Source organism: Polypterus senegalus, chromosome 2 (genome assembly GCF_016835505.1).
Source record: "Polypterus senegalus isolate Bchr_013 chromosome 2, ASM1683550v1, whole genome shotgun sequence".
Taxonomy (NCBI): domain Eukaryota; kingdom Metazoa; phylum Chordata; class Cladistia; order Polypteriformes; family Polypteridae; genus Polypterus; species Polypterus senegalus.
The window spans coordinates 62,726,049-62,751,691 of NC_053155.1; the positions used below are offsets into that span (position 1 = coordinate 62,726,049).

The window sequence follows — 25,643 nt, forward strand, 5'->3', positions numbered from 1 at the left end:
ACTGATATCCCAGTGTTGGCGATTGAGGGCCACACGTTAAAAATTCCATAGTAACATTTCATCTATTTCAGCGTATCTGTAGTGGCACACGTTACTTTTCATATCCCAGAAACATTATTTTAACAGTGTACAACAAAATAGCTATTTTATTAGTGTTTATTATATTCTAGTTACCTCAGTATGTTGTTTTCATATTGTTGTACAACAATAAGCAAAAGACATACCAACAATCGTCTTTATGTTGTGGGCAAGCCTCTACATGTAGGTGCAGCCGGAAGCTGCGCTTGTGACGTAAGTAAAAAAGGCGGAGATGCGCTTGCGTGTTGCGTACATGCTGCCTGGGAGTTCCGCGCTATTTGGAAAAGATGGCTGCAAAATTGGAGAACGGAATCCCTCTCAGCGCGGTAAGAGGATTTAGCCTTTTTTGAAGGGGTAATGTGTCCTGCAAAAATAATATGTCACGTCTGCAAGCGTTTAGATTTGTCCAGTGCGGTTCGGTTTGCATGTCTTTGCACCGTCTTTAAGTTGTGAATGTTATTAAAGGCAGGAGATGTCTCGTCCATCCTTTTGCTGGAGACGTTGTGGCTTTTTTATGGTTTAGCTCAGCTACAGACACTTGTGGTCATTCAGAAATACACAGTCTCATCGGAGAAGCAAAAACTGCCTCTGTAAGCGTCAGACCAGGAAATCGGCTGCATTCTAGTCTTGAACACCTTTTATATTGTTTATTGATTTGAAAATAAATAGTGATTTGTGAGTGACGTTCGAAAAAAAATAAGGCGAAACTTAGCAGCAGGTTCGTGTCTTGCCATCTGCTGACCTGACGGACAGGAACTAGGGTTAGCGCAGGGGTTTTGTCATACTTAGCGGCGGCTTTTTGGAGATGGCTTTCTTCAGCTAACAACAAGTAAAGTTTTTTTTTTTTGTTTTTTTTAATGTGAACTTGGATACTTGCCCGCGTGGCTACTTAAGCCTTTTCTTAAATGTTGGCTCAAGCACGAATGGTGCTAAGAATACATTTAGAACCTCATGTGCGCGTGTCCAGTTAATGGCACTAGACACTTGTTAGTATTGTTCTTGACAATAAGGTAAACGTTTGCTTTGTTTTTATTTCATTGTGAGGGAATACATGGGAGGGGCAGTTGCATTGTCATTTGATAGAATCAAAAGGTGTTTTTCCTTTTCACCTAAAGTTTCGTTTTTATGAATACTTTCACTTTGCAACAATGCCTTTTTTTCTGTAAGTTGCAGTTTCGTTTTCTTAAGATTACGTTGATTTTGCCTAGATAACAATTGGTCATGCTGTAGAATAAAGGCTTTCAATTGGACTGCCTTTAAATGCAAATGTTTGATGAGATTCTTAGGTTGCTTTGGATTCGCCCAATTTTATAACCTTGATACGTGTTGATTATTTTAATTTTAAATTAGCTATGTGTAGTGGATTTCTAAAGATTTAGAACCCACCAGACATTCTTGGAGCAGTTTTATGTTCCCTAAGAAATCGCAAGGAAGTGCAATCTATTTGCCAGAAAGTGTCTTTTCTCCCCCCACCGGCATCTAATTTGACATTTTAATTTTACAAAGCTACAGTTAATAAAATCCGGGAATAGTTGTTTTACTATCAAATAAAAACAAAGAAAAAAAGAACGTATATTCCAGTTTTATTCCATATATCTTTCTGTAGAAGGGAAGTGAAATGTGCACGTGCATCTCAATAAATTAAAATATTGAAAACTTAATTTATTTCAGTAAGTCAATTCAAAAAGTGAAACTGATATAGATTTTTTTACACACAGAGTGATATTCCATCCATCCATTATCCACTGCTTATCTAAGGTCGGGTCGCAGGGGGCAGCAGCCTAAGCAGGGAAGCCCAGACCTCCCTCTCCCTGGCTTCCTCCTCCAACTCCTCTGGGGGACCCCGAGACGTTCCCAGGCTAGCCGGGAGATATAATCCCTCCAGCGTGTCCTGGGTCTGCCCCGTGGCCTTCTACCAGTGGGACATGTCCGAAACACCCCCCCAGGGAGGCGTCCAGGGGGCATCCTGACCAGATGCCCGAACCACCTCAACTGACTCCTCTCAATGCGGAGAAGCAGCGACTGTATTCTGAGTCTCTCCCAGATAACTGAACTCCTCACCCTGCGGAGAAAACTAATTTCGGCTGATTGTATCGACGATCTTGTTCTTTCGGTCACTACCCAAAGCTCGTGGCCATAGGTGAGGGTAGGAGCGTAGATCGACTGGTAAATCGACAGCCTCGCCTTTTGGCTCGGCTCTCTCTTCACCATGACGGACCGTTGCAGAGCCCACATTACTGTGGATGCTGTACTGATCCATCTGTCAGCCTCCCGCTCCATTCTTCCCTCACTCATGAACAAGACTCCTCCACTTGAGGCAGTAATGTGTTCCCAACCCAGAGAGAGCATTCCACCCTTTTCAAGCAGAGAACCATGGCCTCAGATTTAGTGGTGCCGACTCTCATCCCTGCCGCTTCACACTAGACTGCGATCCGCTCCAGTGAGAGCTGGAGGTCTCTGTCCGATGAAGCCAACAGAACCACATCATCTGCAAATAGAGATTCCGAGTTCACCGAACCAGAACCCCTCCCGCTCCTTGGCTGCGCCTAGAAATTCTGTCCATAAAACTTAACAGAATCTGTGACAAAGGGCACCCCTGGCGGAGTCCAACCTCAACAGGAAACGAATTCGACTTATAACCGGCAATGCGGACCAAGTTTCTGCTCCTCCTGTACAGGGACTGAATGGCTCGTAATAACGAGCCTTGTACCCTGTACTCTTGGAGCATTCCCCACAGGATGCTTCGAGAGACACGGTCGAATACCTTCTCCAAATCCACAAAACACATGTGGACTGGTTGGGCAAACTCCCATGCCCCCTCCCGGATCCTGGCCAAGGTGTACAGCTGGTCCAGTGTTCCAAAGCTGGGACAGAATCCACATTGTTCCTCTAAGGAAGATATGCTGATGGGATTGAGAAGATCCTCGAAGTATTCCTTCCACCGGTCAGTAACATCTGCAGTTGAAGTCAGCAGGGCCTCATCTCCGCTGTACACAGTGTTGGTGGAGCAGCGCTTTCCTCTCCTGAGGCACTTGACGGTTTGCCAGAACCTTCTCGGTGCTGACCGAAACTCGTTTTCCATGGCTTTCCCAAACTCCTCCCATGCCTGAGTTTTTGCCTCTGCAACAGCCGATGCCGCCACATACTTGGCACGCCAGTACCCCTCAGCTGCCTCTGGAGTCCCACTGGTCAACCAGACCCGATAGGACTCTTTCCTTAACTTGATAGCCTCTCAAACCTTAGGTGTCCATGGCCGGGTTTGTGGATTGGCACCACGAGAGGCACCGACAACCTTGCGGCCACAGCTCCGTTCTGCTACTTTGACGATGGAGGCTCGGAACATGGCCCATTCAGACTCAATGTTCTTCGCCTCCCTCGGAATGAGGTTGAAGTTCTACCGGAGGTGGCAGTTAAAGATTTTTCTGACCGGTTCCTCTGCCAGACGTTCCCAGCAGATCCTCATTGTACGTTTGGGTCTGCCTGGTCTGTCTGGCAGCCTCTCCCGCCATCTGATCCAACAGAGTGATATTTCAAGCATTTATTTCTTTTCATTTTGTTGATTATGGCTTACAGGTAATGGAAACTCAAAATTCAGAATCTCAGAAAATTAGAATATTACATAAGAACAATAAAAAAAATTTGAATACATAAATGTTGGCCTACTGTCAAGTATGTCCATATACGTACTCTATACTTGGTCAGGGCTCCTTTTGCATGAAGTATTGCATCAATACAGCATGGCATGGAGGCGATCAGCCTGTGTCATTGATGTGGTGTTATGGAAGCCCAGGATGCTTTGATTGCGACCTTCAGCTTGTCTGCAATGTTGGGTCAGGTGTCTCATTTTCCTCTTGACAATACCCCATAGATTCTCTATGGGGTTTAGGTCAGGTGAGTTTGGTGGCCAATCAAGCATACTGATACCATGGTCATTAAACCAGGTCTTGGATCTTTTGGCAGCTTGTCAGCAGAGAGAAGCATTAAGTGCTCTAAAAATTTCCTGGTAGATGGCCGCGCAGACTTTAGAGTTGGTAAAACACAGTGGACCAACACCAGCAGGGAACATGGCTCCCCAAATCATCACTGACTGTGGAAAGTTCATATTGGACCTCACGCAACTTGGATTCTGTGCCTCTTCACTCTTCTTCCAGACTCTGGGACCTTGATTTCCAAATGAAATACAAAAAATTACTTTCATCCGAAAAGAGGACTTTAGACCACTGAGCAACCGTCCAGTCCATTTTCTCCTTAGCCCAGGTAAGAGACTTCTGATGTTGTCTCTGGTTCAGGTGTAACTTGACACAAGGAATGTGACAGTTGTAGCCCATATCCCAGATATGTCTGTGTGTAGTGGCTCTTGGAGCACAGACTCCATCCACAGTCCACTCCTTATGAATCTCCCCCAAATTCTTCAATGGGAAGGGCTTCACAATCCTCTCAAGGCTGTGGTTATCCCTGTTGCTTATGCACTTTTTTCTGCCCTTTTTTTTCCTTCCACTATGGGTTTTCATTCCAGCCAGTACTCAGTCCTTGCTGATAATAAACGTTGGTGTTTAACTCAATGCTTTATTCATCAAAGACAAATTTTAGTTACTTTGTAGATCAGAGGTCCTCAATTACAGTCCTGGAGGTCTGCTATGGCTACAGATTTTCACTTTAACCAATTTCTTAATTAGAACCCCTTTTATTTCCTACTAAAGCAATACATTTTTTGGGCTTAATTTGAGTTCTCTTGCCTGTTACCATTCAGTACCCTTAATTACCTATTTTAGATTTTAGCAGCTGCATTTAAGTTTTAATTGTTGCCTGTTTTCTTTATCAGAAATTAGTTAATAATGAGATGCAGATAACCATTAAACAAGCAGCTCTCCAGCTAATGTGCTTACCATGAAGTATCTGTGATAGAAAATGTTCATAAACGAATGAGAGGGGAATTGGAAGGATCATTAAGTTTAAATCTATTCTGGTCCACAAAACACATGGATAATGTTCTCAGAGAAGGAAACTCTACAGTGCCATTAAAAGTGCTCTTAGATTAATGCAAGCATTAACAAGCTAAATAGTTCAATACCAAGTTTCATTATCAGCATGGACTGTCTTCTAATTAGGAAACTAGTTGGAATAAAGACCTGCAGCCACTGCTGCCCTCCGGGGCTGTGATTGAGGACCCCGGTCTACAATATTGAACTTCTTCACAATATTTTAATCTTCTGAGATACTGAATTTTGGGTTTTCATTAGCTATAAACCATAATCCGCAAAATAAAAAGAAATAAATGCTTGAAATATATAAAATAAATCTATATAATATGTACTGTAAGTTTCACTTTTTGAATTAAATTACTGAAGTAAATAAACTTTTCGATGATCTTCTAATTTATTGAGATGCACTTGTATATCCAAGCTATATTCCAATGCTGTGTTAACCTCAGAAAAAAGAAAACTGAGTTTGATTATTGAATTGAGGTATTTATTGTCCCGTGATGTGGTTATCATGAAAACAGCAATGTGTGAGAAGTAATTGAAAGTATATGTCAATACAGTTATAAGGTAGTAACATGCTAAAGTGTCCCGTTTAGTGAGATGTCTCTAGGCATTCAAGGCTGGAAGTAATCTGCAATATTAATCATGTTTTAAATAAAAAAAATATAAATGGAAACACCTAACAGTATATTTACTGTTGGAATGCCTTCATCCAGATTCTGAATTGTATGTAGTGAGATACTGTACCATGATGAAAAAAACTCCAGTGATAAGGAGATGGAAGTCTGCTTTACAGTTGGTGCTCCATAGCGTCCTGTAAAGCATCAATAATGTTTCAGATATGATGATTGTTGAAGGAACTGAAGGCATTTTGTCTTCCTGAAATCACTCTTTAAGTAGCCCCATGTTGTGTAATGGGGCATTAGCATCCTTAAATAGGCTAACCTCATAAAGGAACAGTGCACTGTAGGCTGTGCCTGATTCAGTAAAATATAACTTTGGTGAACATTCTTTGTAGTTGGCAACTGCCGTGAGATAGTTGCCTATACCATTATGGAGCCCCTCACCACGTTTAGCAGTTGGAAATACACATTGGCAACAATTGAAGGCATCATTTTGCTTTCTCCAAACATAAACCAACCTACTTAGATATAGGAGATAGTATGAAAGATGGCTTATCAGACCATATGATTTTTTTTCATTGCTCAGCAGTCTACAGTAGAATGTGGTCTCCTTACACCAGATTATGAGACTTAATACAGCACCTTGGATACAAGCAGTTTCCAAATGGCAGCATAGAAGTTCATTTTTTTTTTTTTTTAAGTGTAAAGTGTCCAGGTATTAACTTCTGTGACTTTTGAACAGGGGACACTTTTGCTGATGCAGTTTTTCCAGGTTTGTAATATGGTGTAATTATTTTTGAGATCTTTTTGAAAGTCATTGAAAATTTGTGGTGGTGTAGGGGTTGGTTTTGGAAGCAGATTTGAAAGGATCTGGTGCTGATGTTCAACAATGCATAAGATGGCTATAACAAGAGTATGGTAAGTACATAACACATGCATACATAAACACTTAAAGAATGTTATATTTAGTACAATTAAATTATTACTTGCTTGTCTCTCAAAGGTTAGTAGTAGCATGGTACTAACAACAGACAGCCAACTCTACAGTCCATATAATTGTAAACCTGAGGGTTATTGGGTGTTATGACTCTGCATTCACTGACCTCTGGTCTGAAATGAGGATTATTAAGCAGCTATTTAAGCTTTCATATGTGTTCCATGCCAAGCCTGCTTTCTCCCCTGCCATCAATTTTTTGCTACTGTTTTGTTTGAGTTATTCTTTACACATCTTGCAACGTCTGTCTTCTTAGAAGACATAAAGCTATTGTTTATAAATGTAAAACTCAGTGAGATGTCTAAGTTTCCCCATCTAGTTTTAAGCAAAATTCACTCATGGATATCTCGGGGAAATATGTTTTACTTATCTGCCTCAGTGAGACTAGATCAGGTGTTAAATTTTCCAGTTGTGCCATTATATTATCATATTATTACTAGATTGCAAATACCATACATTGCATCAATGTTCATATTGCTTACTACACGTCAATATTACTGCTACTTCTTTGTCTTGTCTTTGCACAATGTCTTGTCTGTGTTTTGATTTTAAATTTTAATTATATTTTTAATTTATTATTTGCACTTCATGTTGTTACACTGTGGACCCTGAGCTTCGCAATTTTGTCTATCGGTATACTTGTATATGGCTGAAATGACAATAAAGTTCACTTTGGCTTTGAAATATTGGCACTTAAAAGTTTTGGATATTGAAATTTTGAATTGGGATGTTCAACATGTACACATGAAAAAGTAGCAGCTGCATATCTTCAATTTTACATGCCTTCTGAATGAAATGTGGGTCCATTGCTTTATCTTTCATTGTGTTGTGTTTTTTTTCCCTTTCTAATCTTATTTCTAGACTGTTTCTTTTTTCCCCAACATGCTTTTGTTTTCCTAGCCTGCTTATCTAGGGCAGCTGAAACATATCCCAGCATTCATTGGGCTCAGGGCAGGAACAGCAGCTGGATATGACGTCAGTCTTATAAGAACATATCTGTGTGATTCTTCATGGTGTTTTCTGTAAACTACTTCTTCTTGCACTGCATTATTTGAGCTAGATGTACCAAATGGCATTTTCTTCATTTGTCAATCTTTGTCCTATTCTTCCCACTGAAGTCTGTTTCTTTTTTACCCTTCAATACCTGCCTCTATTGAATTGTTCAAAAAATCATTTTGTCTACTTTTACTTTGTTTTTTTTTTCTTACAAAACTCTTTATTTGGTTGGCTAAAATTATATAGCTCATCTGATCAGACAAGATATCTGAAACTGATATTGAAGAACTGCACTTACAATCTACATACAAGTGTATAATAAAGCATTTTTTCCCCTTCAGCTTGCACCGAAGTTCTTGCATACTAATTCCACTAGTCACACCTGGCCATTCAGTGCCATTGCTGAACTTATAGGTAAGTGCTGCTGCATAATTTTACTTTCATAATATAGAAGATGGCAAATTTGTTGCACAGTTAAATTTGTTAATTGTTATCACTTTAGGTCTATCTATCTATCTAATTTATTTAATTTGTTCAAACATTCCTTATTCTAAACTATAGTAGCCTTAAACTGCAAAATTTGATATCTGTAAAATTATTTTTATTTATTTATTTTTTTTACCAATTTGGGAAATTGTTTGTTATTTTTTTTCTTAATTTCGGTCCTGTGAAAAATTCATCGCAAAAAAAAATCCCATCAGTTATAGTTAGCTTTAGGTGACTGAATAATGGTTTAGCACACCAGTGCCTGTCTTAAGAGGGAGCTGGTACTTATCATATTTGTTTTAGTAATGTTCCCAAAATGATGTCATAATGAAACAGGTTTCTTTCTTTCCTTGAAAGAATTGAAAGAGTAAGTTTTGTCATTGCATTTATTTTATTCTAGGTTAAAACAATCTTATCCAAATATCTACTTAAAAGTAAAATATGCATTCTGGAAAACAAAAAGAAGCAGTATGTTTACTATGAGATGTGTTTTAATGAAATTTTGCTTAGTGAAACTACATATATGCACCAAATTGTGAATTTAGATGAAAACACAGAATGATTTAAAATTCTAAGTACGTGATGGTAAAACAATTTGCTGAATGCATTGTATATTCCTTAAATGTTTTTCTATAAGAAGTCTGCCAGACTGTGTGTCAACTGTGAAAGTTATTCAATACTGAATGTATTTTTCTCTGGAAAGTGGTTGGGAAGAATTGAAGATACAGAAGTTCTGTGAAGTCCAGCTGGATGATGATGTTCAAGTGGCTTGAGACACTGATAAAGGCAGATTTAGTAATGTCTTGTGAAATATGTGCATCCGAGTCTGACATCATTATTTTGAAACTTTTCTTGGCCCAAAAACAAAATAATTGAAAATGGTTCCTGATTTCTGTTTAAATCCCGAAGCATATTGTGTTTAAGGAGCCTGAAAGCCAGTTATTTGTGGACTATGCTCCATTGATGTATTATTTTCTTCAGTAAAATTGATTAATGTTTTTTACCTGTTTGAAAACTTAAGAAAATGTGGGCCAGTTCTGTAGCTGTTAATGAATTTCTTGTTTTCCTCTTCACAAACAATTTCTTTTTTCCTGTGTTAACTCCTCTACATGTCTTCCTATAGTTAATTTTTTAAGCAGTGCCTGATGTAGCAATGTGCTATCAGTGCATGCTCCCAACCTTGATGCAGCTGCATACCTTATTTGATGTTCAATTTATCACAAATGCCACATACATCACTGTCATGGTAATTTTTTTCTTTTTTTCAAAAGGTTCAAATCTCCAACGTTTGACTTAATGTGTGAGCACAGTGCTGCCAGTTTATGATTATCAGAGGCCCTTGATGTTTAACATTTAGGGGGCCACAACAGAATTAACATGCACAAAAAAGTGACTATTTGCACTGTTTAAAGTGTACTACTCATTAATGACAAAAGGACAGAGAAAGTTTGAGATCTGCTAGGTGGTGTAGCTAGGTATATACAGGCATGAGTTTCAGAGTGGAAAACATTTCTTGTTATTTTCTAATATTTTCTGTGTAAAATAATTTTCTTATGTAATGTCCCATTGCTTGCATACTATTTCTGATGAAATGCTCAGTTTGAATTGTCTACGTGATGCTTGTAAATTGGATATGAGTACTGTTCTATTAGTGCAAATACAACTGCTTTAACTGTGATATGATTTTGCTTGTGTGCATTTGTAGAGTGCCTTGGATGTTGTCAGAACTGTTTAATTAGACACAGCACTTCTTAAGACTTAGAAACAAACAATATGTTTACAGTTTCAAATGCCTAACTTACAGTGCATCCGGCAAGTATTCACAGCGCATCACTTTTTCCACATTTTGTTATGTTACAGCCTTATTCCAAAATGGATTGATTTTTTTTCCTCAGAATTCTACACACAACACCCCATAATGACAACGTGAAAAAAGTTTACTTGAGATTTTTGCAAATTCATTAAAAATAAAAAAAAAAATGAGAAAGCACATATACATAAGTATTCACAGCCTTTGCCATGAAGCTCAAAATTGAGATCAGGCGCATCCTGTTTCCCCGATCATCCTTGAGATGTTTCTGCAGCTTAATTGGAGTCCACCTGTGATAAATACAGTTGATTGGACATGATTTGGAAAGGCACACACCTGTCTTTATAAGGTCCCACAGTTGACAGTTCATGTCAGAGCACAAACCAAGCATGAAGTCAAAGGAATTGTCTCGAGGCACAAATCTTGGGAAGGTTACAGAAAAATTTCTGCTGCTTTGAAGGTCCCAATGAGCACAGTGGCCTCCATCATCCATAAGTGGAAGAAGTTCGAAACCACCAGGACTGTTCCTAGAGCTGGCCGGCCATCTAAACTGAGCGATCGGTGGAGAAGGGCCTAAGTCAGGGAGGTGACCAAGAACCCGATGGTCACTCTGTCAGAGCTCCAGAGGTCCTCTGTGGAGAGAGGAGAACCTTCCAGAAGGACAACCATCTCTGCAGCAAACCACCAATCAGGCCTGTATGGTAGAGTGGCCAGACGGAAGCCACTCCTTAGTAAAAGGCATATGACAGCCTGCCTGGAGTTTCCCAAAAGGCACCTGAAGGAGTCTCAGACCATGAGAAACAAAATTCTCTGGTCTGATGAGACAAAGATTGAACTCTTTGGTGTGAATGCCAGGCGTCACATTTGGAGGAAACCAGGCACTGCTCATCACCAGGCTAATACCATCCCTAGAGTGAATCATGGTGGTGGCAGCATCATGCTGTGGGGATGTTTTTCAGCGGCAGGAACTGTGAGACTAGTCAGGATAAAGGGAAAGATGACTGCAGCAATGTACAGAGACATCCTGGATGAAAACCTGCTCCAGAGCGCTCTTGACCTCAGGCTGGGGTGACGGTTCAGGACAACTCTGTGAATGTCCTTGAGTGGCCCAGCCAGAGCCCAGACTTGAATCCGATTGAACATCTCTGGAGAGATCTTAAAATGGCTGTGCCATTGGACACTTCCCATCCAACCTGATGGAGCTTGAGAGGTGCTGCAAAGAGGAATGGGCGAAACTGGCCAAGGATAGGTGTGCCAAGCTTGTGGCATCATATTCAAAAAGACTTGAGGCTGTAATTGCTGCCAAAGATACATTGACAAAGTATTGAGGAAAGGCTGTGAATACTTATATACATGTGATTTCTCAGTTTTTTTTTATTTTTAATAAATTTGCAAAAACCTCAAGTAAACTTTTTTCATGTTGTCATTATGGGGTGTTGTTTGTAGAATTCTGAGGAAAAAATGAATTTAATCCATTTTGGAATAAGGCTGTAACATAACAAAATGTGGAAAAAGTGATGCGCTGTGAATACTTTCCGGATGCACTGTAGATCATTTACACAAGGAAATACACTTATTCAAACATATTGTAAACTAGCAAAATACCCGTGCTTCGCAGCGGAGAAGTAGTGTGTTAAAGAAGCAATGAAAAGAAAAGGAAACATTTTGAAAATAACGTAACCTGATTGTCAATGTAATTGTTTTGTCACTGTTGTGAGTGATGAGTGTTGTTGTCATATATATATATATTTACACACACACACATAAACATATACACATATATATATATATATACATATCTATACATATACACATATATACATACATATATATCTACATATATACACACACATATATACACACATATACATACATACACACACATATATACACACAAATACATATATACACACACACATATAAACATATATATACATATACATACATATCTACATATATACACACACAGCTATTTCGTATCAGTGCAATATTACGTGCAATAACAAATCAAGTCATTCAGTTGTCTTTGCTCATATGTCATTTTAGAGCTGGACACCTGGCATCTTTTTTTGGCCACAAGTTCGTTTCTGTTTGGTGTGAGGTTCTGTGTTGTGGAGATTCTCAGGATGGATTGCAGGTGCTCATCAGTGAGGCGACTCCTGTGTGCTGTTTTGTTAGTCTTTATCACTGAGAAGAGCTTCTCACACAGATATGTGCAACCAAACATGCACAAGGTTCGAGCCGCATGTAGACGGACTTTTTTTGTTCATCAAAGTCACCAAAGCGCCGTGCAAACTCAGTGCGCAGTGCGCCAGTTTATCAGCAAAGTGCGTATTTGGGAACACCGTAGTGACGACTTGGTTTAACAGTACTTGGCAACAGGGAAAGTAGGGCAAGGTGAACTGGTGCATTTGTGTCTCCCATAAAAGCAGCTTCACTTGAAATCACTTTGTGATTGTGCACGGGTTAAAACGTCCGCTGAAGTGTCAGATTCTTATTTAATTATGCTGTTTTCTGTATCTTCTGAATTGCATTCAGGTTACCCTGATGCAAGGCAGCTGAAGCGCTGCATTATGGGATCTGTAGTTTATTGTGTTACCAGCGCTTCATATACCCGGGCCATTAATAACAATAATACAGTATATAAAGTGATCTTGAGTTTGACACATATGGTCTAAATAGAACTTGAAAAGATATGTTTTTTCAAATGTGATCGCGCAATTCAGATAGAGTTGACGCAAGACTACAGCCTGCATGCCTCAATGAGTCATCCTCCCCTCGCTCTTACTTTTTTACCGTTCATCTAATGAATACACTTAGTATGGCTTTACCAAAACAATCATTGATGGCGAATAAAGTATCCATTATTTGAGTATGTAGAGCGGTATATATACATATATATATATATATATATATATATATATATATATATACCCGCGTATCGCGGAGAAGTAGTGTGTTAAAAAGGTAGAAAAGAAAAGGGAACATTTTAAAAATAACGTAACATGACTGTCAATATACAGTATTTGTTTTGTGAGTGTTACTGAGTGTTGCTGTCATCAAGGATTTGATTATCATTATTTCTTTCAATCAGGTTCGTATTTGTAGGATGTGTTGTGTTCAAGTTACATTCCGTGTTTGTCAATCGTTGTAAAGATGACAGGTTTCATTCATCGATTCGTTTCTTACTGCATCAATAAACAGCTCGTCTTCTTCTTTATCTGAGACCCGACATACTGCATGCACAGGTTTTTTTTTTACACTGTCTTCCTTTAGCGGGACATTGACTTTTTCCAACGTGTGCTTTGTTTCCGCAGTAGCTGGATTTATGAATATGCTTATCAGACGCTTCATATTTTTTGCTGCCTTTTCAATTGTGTAATTCGGTTTTTGTTCAGCACTCTTTGTAACTGTTGCTTTTTATCTGTGCACTGCGTCAGTTCACGTGAGCCGCTCGGTGTACATGCATCGAAGGTTCCCAGCTGTGCTGGTGCCATCTCGTGCTATGTCCATAGCTTTATTTAATGTTACCTTAGTCCTGGCACTTAAAACTTTCTCTCGCAGTTTCGCTGAGTTTGTGTCAAACACCACCCTGACCATCTCATCTTCCTCTCCATAAGCACAGTCCTTCACCCGTGAATATTTACGCGTGGCAGTTTGCTATTGGATTGCCGCTGATGGACGGCCTTATATGGGCAGGCACTAAATTACAAACGCCAGCGGCAGCCTGTCTATGAACTTAATTTAAAGTGTAGGTTTACATCGTGGTTTGTTTCCGAAGTAGCAGAACTCATGAATATGGTTGTATATGTCACTCACTCGCTTCTTATTGTTTCGCTGCCTTCTCAATTATATAATGCATGTTTTCTTCAGCTCTTTTTTGAGGTCTTCCTGGTTTTCTATGTACTGCGTGATTACGTGGGAGGCGTGATGTCACATGAAACTCCGCCCCCACGGCGTTGAAGCTCATCTCCATTACAGTAAATGGAGAAAAACTGCTTCCAGTTATGACCATTACGCGTAGAATTTCGATATAAAACCTGCCTAACTTTTGTAAGGAAGCTGTAAGGAATGAACCTGCCAAATTTCAGCCTTCCACCCACACGGGAAGTTGGAGAATTAGTGATGAGTCAGTCAGTCAGTGAGTGAGTGAGGGCTTTGCCTTTTATTAGTATAGATTTATTTTGGTCAAATGTCCAAGACTAGTTAAATAGGTATTTTTGTGTATTTTTGCATATTTGGGTCATCAGTTGGAATCTTTCAGTCTAATAGACGGTCATTGTATAGACCTACAAAGCACAGTCTTGCTTATTATTAATAATAAAAGTGACCTCACTCTCTATATTTTCCATAGATTTGTGTTAGTCAAACCCTAGACGTGCTGCTAATAATATACAGTGCTATTTAACTGGAGACATTCAAGTTGTAATCCTAGCATGTGTATACTTCTTTTGGGCATTTGAGACTTTTAAAAGTATACATGTCTGTTATGAATGTACCTGTGGTAGAGAGTTTGATAAGGTAAGAGCATGTCTTTCTTATCAGCTGGGGAGACAGAGTCAGACTTCAGATCACGGTTGAGAAGGTGTGGTATACGGGGTTGGGCATATGAGAGCAACCCAGATACATGCAGAGGACTGAGGAGGTATTGATGCTCCTGCTAGTCAAAAAGGTGTGGAACTGTTTTGTTATGGTGCGACCCTAGAGCACAGCATTTGAATGTATTTTACTACTATAAACAACATAAGGGTACCAAACATGGGTCATAATATAGAAATATTTTATGTTTAAAAAACTGTACTTGTTCTGATTAATAAACAATTTTGTAGTCAGCAAGTCTGGGTTTTGCTCACGAGCCAAGTCAAATGACTTCATTTACGGAAAAAGCCAGCCTACCCTTTTAATAGTCAAAGCTTTATTTTTATTTCCATTTTTGTTTCATTGTATAAAGTTTTATAATTGCAGCCCATTCACCCAGGCAAGCCATATACCTGATTTGATAGCTTTTGTCATAGTTTATGTAGGACCAGTAAGGTCCATATAATGCTCAAATGGTGTGACCTAAAAAAAACTATAATAGATATTCTTTTTTTCTTTACAACTCTGTGTAAAAGTAAACATACATTGCCCTCTATAATGTTTGGGACAAAGACACATTTTTCTTTTTCTTTTTTTTTTGTTTTTATTTTACCCCTCATATAACAAAACAATTCAGATGTGATTCAAATGCACATTGCAAAATTTAATTTAAGGTAATTTGCATACATTTTGGTCACACTATACTGAAATTATAACAATTTTTATACATGATCTCTAACCCACTCCCCCCCTCCCCCCCCTACCCATTTTTAGAGCCCCATAATGTTTGGGACATAGCTTTGGTGAATATATTTAAGCAGTCATATTTACACAGCAGGTTGGAGTGCATTTATTGACAAATAAATTGTCTTATCAGTTGCCTAACCGGCACATCACTTTGATAAGAAAACAAATGGAATAATGGTGAATGCTTATCTGCAAACTCTCACAGCATAGCTACTTGATCAACCAGTTACTGTGGCATGGAGAGAAAACTGTCTAATCATATGAACGCGGAACTTATGCTGTTTTTTATTGGATAAACACATGACCTTTAAATTAAAGACAATCTTAGCTACAGCATGAAAACCCTGTGAAGCAGTCATTTATCAGGGTTAAAGATGGGGAGGGGGCTTGACATAAAAAAAACTTTGAATAGACATTTTAACAGGAAAATTGTAAACTGTAAGTATAACAGTAAGTCAGCAGTTGCCTTTTTGTCAGTCCTGGGGATAATGATAAATGTGGGAGAAGTTTAGCATTTTGAAGCATATAGATTTTTTAGCATGTACGGTGTGTTGGTCATTGTGCTCATAAACCAAGGGGAGATTCAGCAACATAACATCAGTGCTTGTTCATCATATACCAGTGCATATATAGAGACAAGATAATTGGTCTGATATATCTGTGCCTGATACTATCACTTGGGCCCAAGTCACAAACCCAGGGTACTGACTGAAAGAATGAAATCTTGAACAAGTACATGCAGGAAAAAGGTTTTTGCATCGGTTTACTGGAGTTAATCTCTGTGACAAAATGAGGAGCTCAAGAATTTTGAAGGATCTGGGAGTAAAATTTACTGTTCCTATCTACAATACCAGATATTTTCCACTGTGAGTTGATTTAGGGATACTCCACGGTCTAGGAATTATATATTTTCGTTTGTCTGTCAGTGCCTGAAAATTCTCCAGGATGAACTTGAGAAGTGGTGACACAGAGGTTGTTTAATCACATGGTCATAGTGGATTGAAAGTGAAGTGTTATTTAAATGGGCAAATAATGGCCATAACAAAACAATAATAGTATGTGCACAATTTCAGTGTTTTTCAAACTATTGGTTATCTCCATAAGCAGTGTGGATCACTCTGAATTGAAAATATCAAAACGTGAGGTTATGTAAATGACATGATCATTCATGGATAATGAGTAAATTGAAAAATAATGCTTTTAAGCACTTTGAAGCAATTACTTCAGTATACCAGAGAAACATCTGGTGTAAAGACCTAAAAACACTAAAGCAGCAGACTTTGTGAAAACCAATACTTAAGTTATTCTCAAAGCTTTTGGCCACAACTGTACTCACACTGTGTTTTCTGTGTCAGTAGATGCCACACAACCCCAAAGCATTAATGACCCACCCTTGTACTTAATAGTTGACAAGGAGTTCTTTGACAGTTGACAAGACTATCGTCAAAGTAAACAAAAAAAACATCAAATCACAATCATTTCTGATGCTAATCAGTGCTTTCCATGACATAGTTTATAAGGAAAATGCAAAGTGCTGTTGCATTCATCCAGAGCCATCCTTGAAGCACCTGCCATGGCTTGCAGGTGAGTGAGTTGCAGTGAGTTGAACCAGGACTGCCAAAATAACATACGTCATGGCTCAATATGCATGTGGAAACACTAAACTTGTCGTTCCTTTAGTTGTTTTAAGGCAAACTAATTATCTTGAGTATAGCCCTTGAAATGTGACAAACATAATGAAAACACATATGTCATATATGTCAATTGTAATGTAGTTTAGTCTCTCAGTTACTCTCATAACGTCAGTCAAGTTTGTTGTCTATTTTTGAGTTTGTACATAGGATGAGCAGTAACAGAGTCTGATTGCTCATATATGACACCTTGAAAACACCACCACAAAGAGTGTTATATAGGATTTCTGAAATAATGTAAAACTGAGTTTGATACTTTTAATAAAAAAACTGTTGAATGGAATCTTATTAGAGCAGACTAATGAGACCTTATAGCTGAAGGGGTACCCAAACATTTAACACATGCCACATTTACCTTTAACTCTAACTGCACATTAACATTTACATAACAGTGCCATTGCTATAATTTGTTTACTGTCAGAATTGTATTAATTGGTTTTTTTACTTCAAATGTCAACAAATGTGTAATTTGGCCATGGGTGCCCATGGAACTGCATGTTCACTACCCTTGTTTGGTGTTGCTAAGTCATCCTGATATATAAAGCAAGTTGTTTCCTGGGTAGAATGAATCATTCACCTGCTTCACGTTTTTTTGTTGTTTGAGATCAAACAAATTTTTTGCATAACTGTAAAACATTGTTGATTTTTTTTTTCCTTTCTTTTTGTAGACAATGCGTATGATCCTGATGTAGCTGCAAAACACATATGGATTGATAAAACAATCATAAAGAAGAACGATTGCTTAACATTTATGGATGATGGAAATGGGATGAACCGTGATATGATGCACAAAATGCTGAGGTGGATACTTTAACCATAAATACCTTTTGTATATGTGAATATTTTCAAAAGAATAATTTAACAATGCTCTGAAGTCTTTTAAGCCTGACTATTATGAGCACCACAGTGTGTCTTGTAACAATTTATTTCTTTTTAATGAACAGCAAAAGGGATCAAATGGTATTCCCATGCTCTATTCTGGATTTTGTGTTGCTGTCTAAAGATATGCAGTTTGTTTCAGATTGGTTTTGGCTTTGGCTGTCTTGTAACTAGGGATTTGAATAAAAAGACGTTTAACTGTTTAGCCAGTTTGAGTTAAAAAACGTTTAATACATTAAAAATGGTTAGCACCTTCACCCCGTCTCTCCAATCCCCTACCCACAATCACAATGTATCTTATCGAGAAAACAAGATTTCAACATAGCTCCCTGACAAAATTGTAGCTTGAATTCCTTGAATCATATTTGTACAGCTAAGTCAAATGTTTTTAAAAAAGGGTCCACCAAACATCCTAGGGAAAATGTTTTTTGGAACTGGTTATTCTCATTTTGTGCTATATAATGACGTGCTTTATCAGATGTTATCAGTATAATAAGTGTTCCCGCACTGGAAGTTGCACCTTTTATAACACAGATGTGAAAGCAATAGTGCGGTCATAGTGAAGCATTAAGCAAAGAAAGTAGAAAGAGACTGAGATACTCAAGTGTGAAGTACAGGCTGGCTAAGAAAAAATAAATTAAATAAAAATGGCTGGAAAAATCATGGTATTTGAGAGTTGGTTTTGTTTTTTTTGAGGAACAGCTATTCATGAAGTTGATACATTTAAGGGGATAGACCGTTTCCTTTGCTAAGGAATTTCAGATTGTTAATGTGAGTAAATGTACCAGGTTTATAATGTACATGGTGCAGATCTTCAGTCATTAAGGTGTTCTGAGAATATATTGCGATATGTTGAATATTGCTGGCTTTTTTTACCCCCAAAATATTCACCCAGCCCTAGTACAACATGAGTGTAAAACATGGAAATAAATCTTTGAGCCTTTCTGTCATGCTTGCAGACATTCTAGTGGCACAGTGTAGTCCACACGATCTTCCAGTGCTCATCAGAATATGCCAAAAAACTGGATGAAAATTAAATCTTGTCAGTTTTGAGTTTCTGTAATTTCTTACCAATTTCACCTTTCTGTATAGCATTTACATATTGCTGATTCTTTATACAAAACATTTATTACATTTCTAAGACTTTAGCATTCTGGAATCTAACCCTTTAATAAAAAATCTATAAGTAATAGCCCATACAGTACTTCCATTTTACTTGCACTTTAGTGATATTGCTGGTATTCACTCTTTGTATAGCAATTTAGAATCAAGTACTTTAATTTATGTGCATAAGTAAATGTATAGTAACATTAACAATAATTAAATCAAATAAACAATGTAAATAATATTTCATCTGAAATTAAACATGTTGAGCTGCATAGACTGAGAGTTTGGTACAGGGGTAGCTTAATACCTCTTGTCCATGTCAACCTTTACAGATCTAGGGGTTTGTGTGTGTTAATTTATTTCTCTTTATCATCAAGCATATGCTCTAGTAGGGCAAACAACCTGTTGGTTATCTTCACTTACAAACATCTTTGAGTGTTTGTAGTTAATTGTGTGTGCCTCCATGAGTGAGTATATGTATATTTAAATAAATTTTATATTTCAAACTACTTGTGCAAATTTAGTTCAAATCAATAAGCCTGGCCCCATGACTAAACAGAGCAGATTGAAAAAACCCTGGATTAGTTAAGCATTTCTATAGCAGTTATTGCTGGACATATTTTTTAAAAATGTTTCACCCATTGGATTAGGTAATGGATCAAATTGGACCAAATAAAATGGTGGATTCTGCAGCCTGTAACAAGACATAATGGAATATGCTTGAAGAACATAGGTCAGTTTTTTTTGGGAGTTATCATTATACATAGGTCATGGCATTCCAGGCCCTCATCACTGTTGAAGTTATTATGGTGCAACGAGAACTTCATGGTTGTAAGGTTATTAGGGTGGATGAGATCTAACCCAGAGATGTTGAATGTACTGGACATTGTTGGGATGGCATTGCTAATGCACCTATTCAGTGTAGAATATAAGGCAGAATGCCCTTGTACTGGCGGACTGGTGTGGTGGTGCCCATTTCCTTCTACTAGAGGGATCACACCCCTCAGCCTCCCAAGTATGGCCTATGCCAGGATGCTGAATCAAGAAGACATCTTCTTTAAGAAGATAATTTATTGCTCAGCTTAGGTGAAGGGGGAGGGAAACTTACCCTCACTGAAAGAGGTATCTTGGGATCATATTCACGATTGATGGAGGAAGGGAGCGTAAGTTTGACAGGTGGATTGGAGGTCTGTGGTAGGGTATCTAGAACCATGTCTAAAGACAAAACTTTTGGTTTACCTGCCGATCTATGCCCTCTCACAAATGGTCATGAGCTCTGGGCAATGAACAAAAGAATGGTATTTGTGAGTACAAGAAGCAAAATTCGGGGCTGATTGCCCTAAATATCTTGAAAGAGTGTAAAAGTCAGTAATTCGGTAGAGCCCCAAAGTATAGTTGCTTCCATTTCAGATCAAGAGAAGTCAGTTGAGGTGGTTTAGGCATCAGCTCCCATTGAAGGTGCTCTTTACATGTCCCACTGGAAGGAGACCCTGTGGTAGACCCAGGACACATTGGCGGGATTATATTGCTTGGCTGGCTTGGGAATGCATAATAATGCCCCTGAAAGTGTAGGAATCTATAAATGGGAAGTTTGGGCTGACATGCCTGGTCTGTTGCTGCTTTAACCCCCATCAAGAGAGCGGTTTGTGATTCCCAAGGTCTCTTGTTCTATATCTTTTACTGCACCATGTTCACTGTACATTAAATGCAATTTTTTCATTGGAGTTTATCCCACATAAAATGCCTTTTTCTGGAGTGCCATAATAGGACAAACATGGCATATAACCACTACTGCACCCTGTTTAATTCTCTTGGAATGGTAAAGAATTGAGTCTGTGTAGAAGTATATTGAAATTAGGGGTGTGTGATATGTATCATCTGTGAAAATATTTGAATAGTTGTTTTTAATAATGTGCGAGGTGACATTATCAAGTATCTCACTCACTTTTCAAAAAAACAATCAAAAACGCACCTCCAGAGTCAGCATATCACTTGCATCATGTAGGCTAGTATCGTGGGGCCAGACTTGATTCTCAGTTGAGAATACACGTATGAGGACAATCATATTAAACGTTTGTAGTTAATAATGGTGAAATCCTGTGCTGCCAAGGCTATATCCACAGGGCTTCTTTTTAAACACCTGCCCCCTGTTTCTCCAGTTGAAGTTTTTACCACTGGAAGTTGGGAAGAGAGAAAAAGAAGCTGAACAAAATACTTGATACTGAGTGAAAATTAAAAAAAAAAAAAACTAAAATTGCTGTTAACAGTTTAGGTGCTCAGTTAAACAAGGTACCTGAAGCTTGATAATATGCATATTGTAATGAATGTAGAGACAAAAGAAATGGACAGACACAGCCGTACACCATCACAGCTACTTGGTTCCACACACTTGAGAAGTGCTTCTATCTCCTATAATATCTTTGTCATTTTGACTGTTGCATCACTATATGTCATATCAGTGAACAGTGTCTAAATAAACATTGTGGTCTACTGATACACTCTGTGTTAAAACACTGTGGCTATTCTGGCATGGCATGTTTCCAATTAGACATTAATATTAACATCCTCTAATTATTCATTTATACATGCTGTGAGTTGGTGGATGCTGTGTAGCCTTCCGCATGCTTGTCTGGTGTCATTCATAAGATTTTTTGATTCAGGTGTGTTGAGTACTGAAATCTGCATCTTATCTGGCTCTTTTTAACAGTAGTCATTTTCATCTCCTTTTGACAGGGTATAATGCATATTTTACGCATATTTTGCAGTTCATATTTTCATAAACATGCCAGTTTATCGTAATTAGAAGTTTGCTCTCTTTTAGATCAAATTAATGAGAGCACAATCCGTTTTTACAGTTCATAATCCCTACTTTTAGCCTCGTATATCATACATGGTTGGCAGGTGCAGAGAGACTACATGTAGCCTAACAGGATAGGGTACTGTGTGTTTTTAGTAAAAATTTGGATTTACTGACTTGTACAATATATTGGATTTTTCTTCTTGTTTGTATGCTGCACAATTCACCTTAAAGCAGAGAAGCTGAATGTTTATCAGTGAGCTTTAGTTCAATTATGATTAGTATTTTATTTCCCTTGGATTCATGTCTTGTTTGTATTAAGGAAAATGTCGTTTGATCTATTTATGTTCGTTTTTGTTGGTCTTTGTGCAGTTTTTTTTAACAAAGTAAATCCTGTACTCCTCTTTGAAATGCATTTCAGTAAGATTTGCTCTGGTGCAAGTTTAGATAATTTTTTTTTTAACTCTATGCTTCAGTTTTAAGTAAATGAATAAGACATGTTTTCCTTAAATATGCTGTTTCCATTGATATCATTATTAAGCAGCAATTAATATCCTATTAACTAGAGCTAAACAAAGTTAGTACAGTGAAAGACTTGCACAAACACATTTTTGAAGGATACAAAATATTGCCTAATTATTATTACTAACAAAATACTATGAAATACTGAGATCTTTTTGGCAATATCGCATGCCACTAATTGAAATATATTGATTGTTTTCCTACTAATCAGCAATGCACATGTCACTCTTTGTCACCCAGGATTACAAAGAACAGAAATCTCACATTATTCTGTTAAGTGCTATAGAAAATAAAGCTATTACAAGATTTTTGTGCATTACACAAATGATTGTGTAAATGAAGATTTTTGTTTAAACTGTACAAATAATATCCTGTTTTTCTCTGGAATGAAGAACATGTTTAAAATAGGAATTATTTTAATACTGCCATGTATAGTTATGTAATTAGATATACCATGAACTGATTATAGTTTGGGAATACTTAATTTTGCAGATTTGTTATTCAGATGGGATAAAACTCAGCCTTGTTATTTCCTCAACAGATTCACTGGTACCTTTGCTGTGCTGCTTCTGTCCATTTGACCACACATAATAAAAAAGTGCTGCTTGGTTAAAACTAATAAACATTTTCCCCCACTCCTGTTGAATGTAAATACATAGCCCTATATAATATCTGTTGCATTTAGAGAGGAGAGTTTGTGAGCATGTGCTGATTAGCATGTTGCCGCACCCACCACACGACGGACCACCTGCATCAGAGTGCAGCGAATGACCCCTCAGCACCAAACTGGAGCAGCGCGAGGTTTTTTATGGTGGCTGGTGGCCAGTCCTGCCACCGTCCCCCAAGTGTTCCCTGTTTCCCTGATAATAATCAACATGTGAATGAGAAATGAATAGGCAAGAGTCTGCACTGTGAATTGAAGTTCATGTTTTGCTACGTGTATTGCTGATACTGAAGAATGTGAAGTCTTTAGAGAATTGTTAGTTTTATATTTATAATCAAATATGTAATTATTTGCATATCGTTTATTTTCAGTGTTCTGTAATTATATTTTTCCTAATGGATATGTTTATTGTATGGGTGCATCATTCCAAGTTTTGATATTGCTTTTTTTTAATTTCTTCTTTCCAGCTTTGGGTTCAGTGACAAAGTAACAGTAAAAGGCCATGTACCAGTTGGATTGTATGGAAATGGATTTAAATCTGGATCAATGCGGCTAGGAAAAGATGCAATTGTATTTAGTAAAAGTGGCACAACTATGAGCATTGGTCTACTCTCTCAGAGCTATCTTGAAGCAATTGAAGCAGAGCATGTGCTTGTGCCACTCATACCTAACTTTACACCTCATCATATCCTTTTATAAATAATGCAAATATATTGTTCATATTCAAGTTTTCTTTCTGTTTATAGTAATAAACAATAAATAAATTTTGCTTTTCTAGCATTTTTTTTCCATAGAATTAGCTTTTAATGATCCAATATGGTAACTGTTAGTATTATGATGTCATGAATTATTTTATTGATAAAATGGAATTGTAAATGAATGCATATACAGGGAGCGCTACAAGTTTTGCAGTAGTCAGCTTCATCTGAAAAGTGCACGTGGTTACTCTAAACATCAATGGAAGCTGGAATCATCCGTACAGAGTGGTCCAGATCTATTTATGCAATTTTCATTACACTATAACTTATTAAGTTTATTACTCTGAGCCTGTATCCAACTGAATGGAGGACAAGTGGGACATTACATGGAAAATCAATGAATTTATTCAATGTAAGTCCGTTTTCATTTATTACAAGATATTTCAAACAATTCATTTGTCTTGTATTGTTTTCCTGCATTGCATTAAAAGTTGCATAATTAGATCTGGACCACCCTATATTTATTTCATTGTTAAGAAATTGTTGTTAATATTTGTTTTTTCCTTGTACTTGTCTAATGGGAATGTTTCATTGTCTATAACACTCTTTCTTAGTTATCAGTAGATGCTTACTTAGCACCACTTAATTTTGTAAAACAACATAAATATTAAATATTACAAGTATTAAATTAAAATGTTAAAGAAAAACCGTTGTCTACAAAATCATCTATCGCTGTCCCATCTGCATAGCTGCTACTGCACAGACTGAGCATCACAGTTTGACTATCATATTATTTTCTTTAAACAGTAGGATTTTCCCAATGTCTTAAGTTGAAGGATTTTAAAATAATTCCCACAACCCTGCTGTTAAGTTCAACCCCTTACCTAGGAGTCAGTACTCATTTGGCTAATTGTTGAGAGAATGGTCAGTAGTAGGCCTAGCTATCTGGAACTTAGGCTTGATTTTGCAAGAATCTCAAAAGTCTAACTGAACTCTCCACCAAAAACAGACTTCAGTGCATCTCATTTTGTGGAAGCTACATCTCAGAAAATGCTACAGGCTGTATAAATTTTGCTTGGCTTAGGGGGTTGGGGGAAAAATGTTTTGGCAAGTGGATTGAATAAATCAACATTACTTTATAGTGAGCTGGTACTTGCCAATGCAACCTTAAAAAGTAGCCAGCCAATGTTGAACTCCTTGTATATTTACAAAGACAAGTAATATAATGTATGTAGGTAATCTTAATATTAGACATTACAATTTTTATTTTTATAATTCTCCCAGGGTTAGTTCCTGACTAGCTGAAGTGTTGGCCATCAAATTTATTTTATTCATTAATTTTATTTGTTGATATGATACTAAAAATTACATTTTAATATCATGTTTTGAGATACTATAATATTTTGTGTTCTAAAATTTCTTAGAATGTTCACGATTGTTGCTCATTTTATGCATTGTGTCACCATTAAAGTTATTTTTTGAATGAGCTTTTTTTTTTTTTACTCTATTTTTATTATTATTATTACATGTAAGTTTGTATAGTGTTTGCACAGTATTAAATAGGAGCTCATCTTTTTGTAACATATTGTAATTAATCCATCCATCCATTTTCCAACCCGCTGTATCCGAGCAAAGGTTCAACAGGGGGGGTCTGCTGGAGCCAATCCCGGCCAACACAGGGCACAAGGCAGGAAACAAACCCTGGGTAGGGTGCCAACCCACCGCAGGGCACCTGTATATATTTAAAACATATATTAAATACTTATAGTGACCTATATTTAAATATTTTATTGCAAATGTTTAGTATGTTGACAATTAATGGGCACACTGTTTATCCTTATTCCAGATGACAGCATTCCTTTGTTACTATGTCTGTCTGTTTCATAGCAGCTTTTTATGATTAATTTGCCTTTCCCAAGTAAATAATTTTGTAAAATAAAATACATGTTTTGTCAATTAATTTAATTAAGTAACCTTTTAAGCTCCTTTTT

General features: G+C 37.5%; 1 protein-coding gene across 1 annotated transcript in view; it reads left to right on the forward strand.

Annotated features, from left to right (window-relative positions):
• The first annotated feature begins 319 nt into the window (after nt 1–319).
• The window catches only part of LOC120522978 (MORC family CW-type zinc finger protein 3-like), an 81,521-nt gene continuing 56,197 nt past the window's right edge, over nt 320–25,643 (forward strand). Inside the window, exons 1-4 of the mRNA XM_039743849.1 lie at nt 320–404; nt 8,015–8,087; nt 17,654–17,786; nt 23,422–23,639. Of these exons, the coding sequence (XP_039599783.1) occupies nt 366–404; nt 8,015–8,087; nt 17,654–17,786; nt 23,422–23,639 (463 nt within the window). The 5' untranslated portion in view covers nt 320–365. The remainder of the gene's footprint in view (nt 405–8,014; nt 8,088–17,653; nt 17,787–23,421; nt 23,640–25,643) is intronic.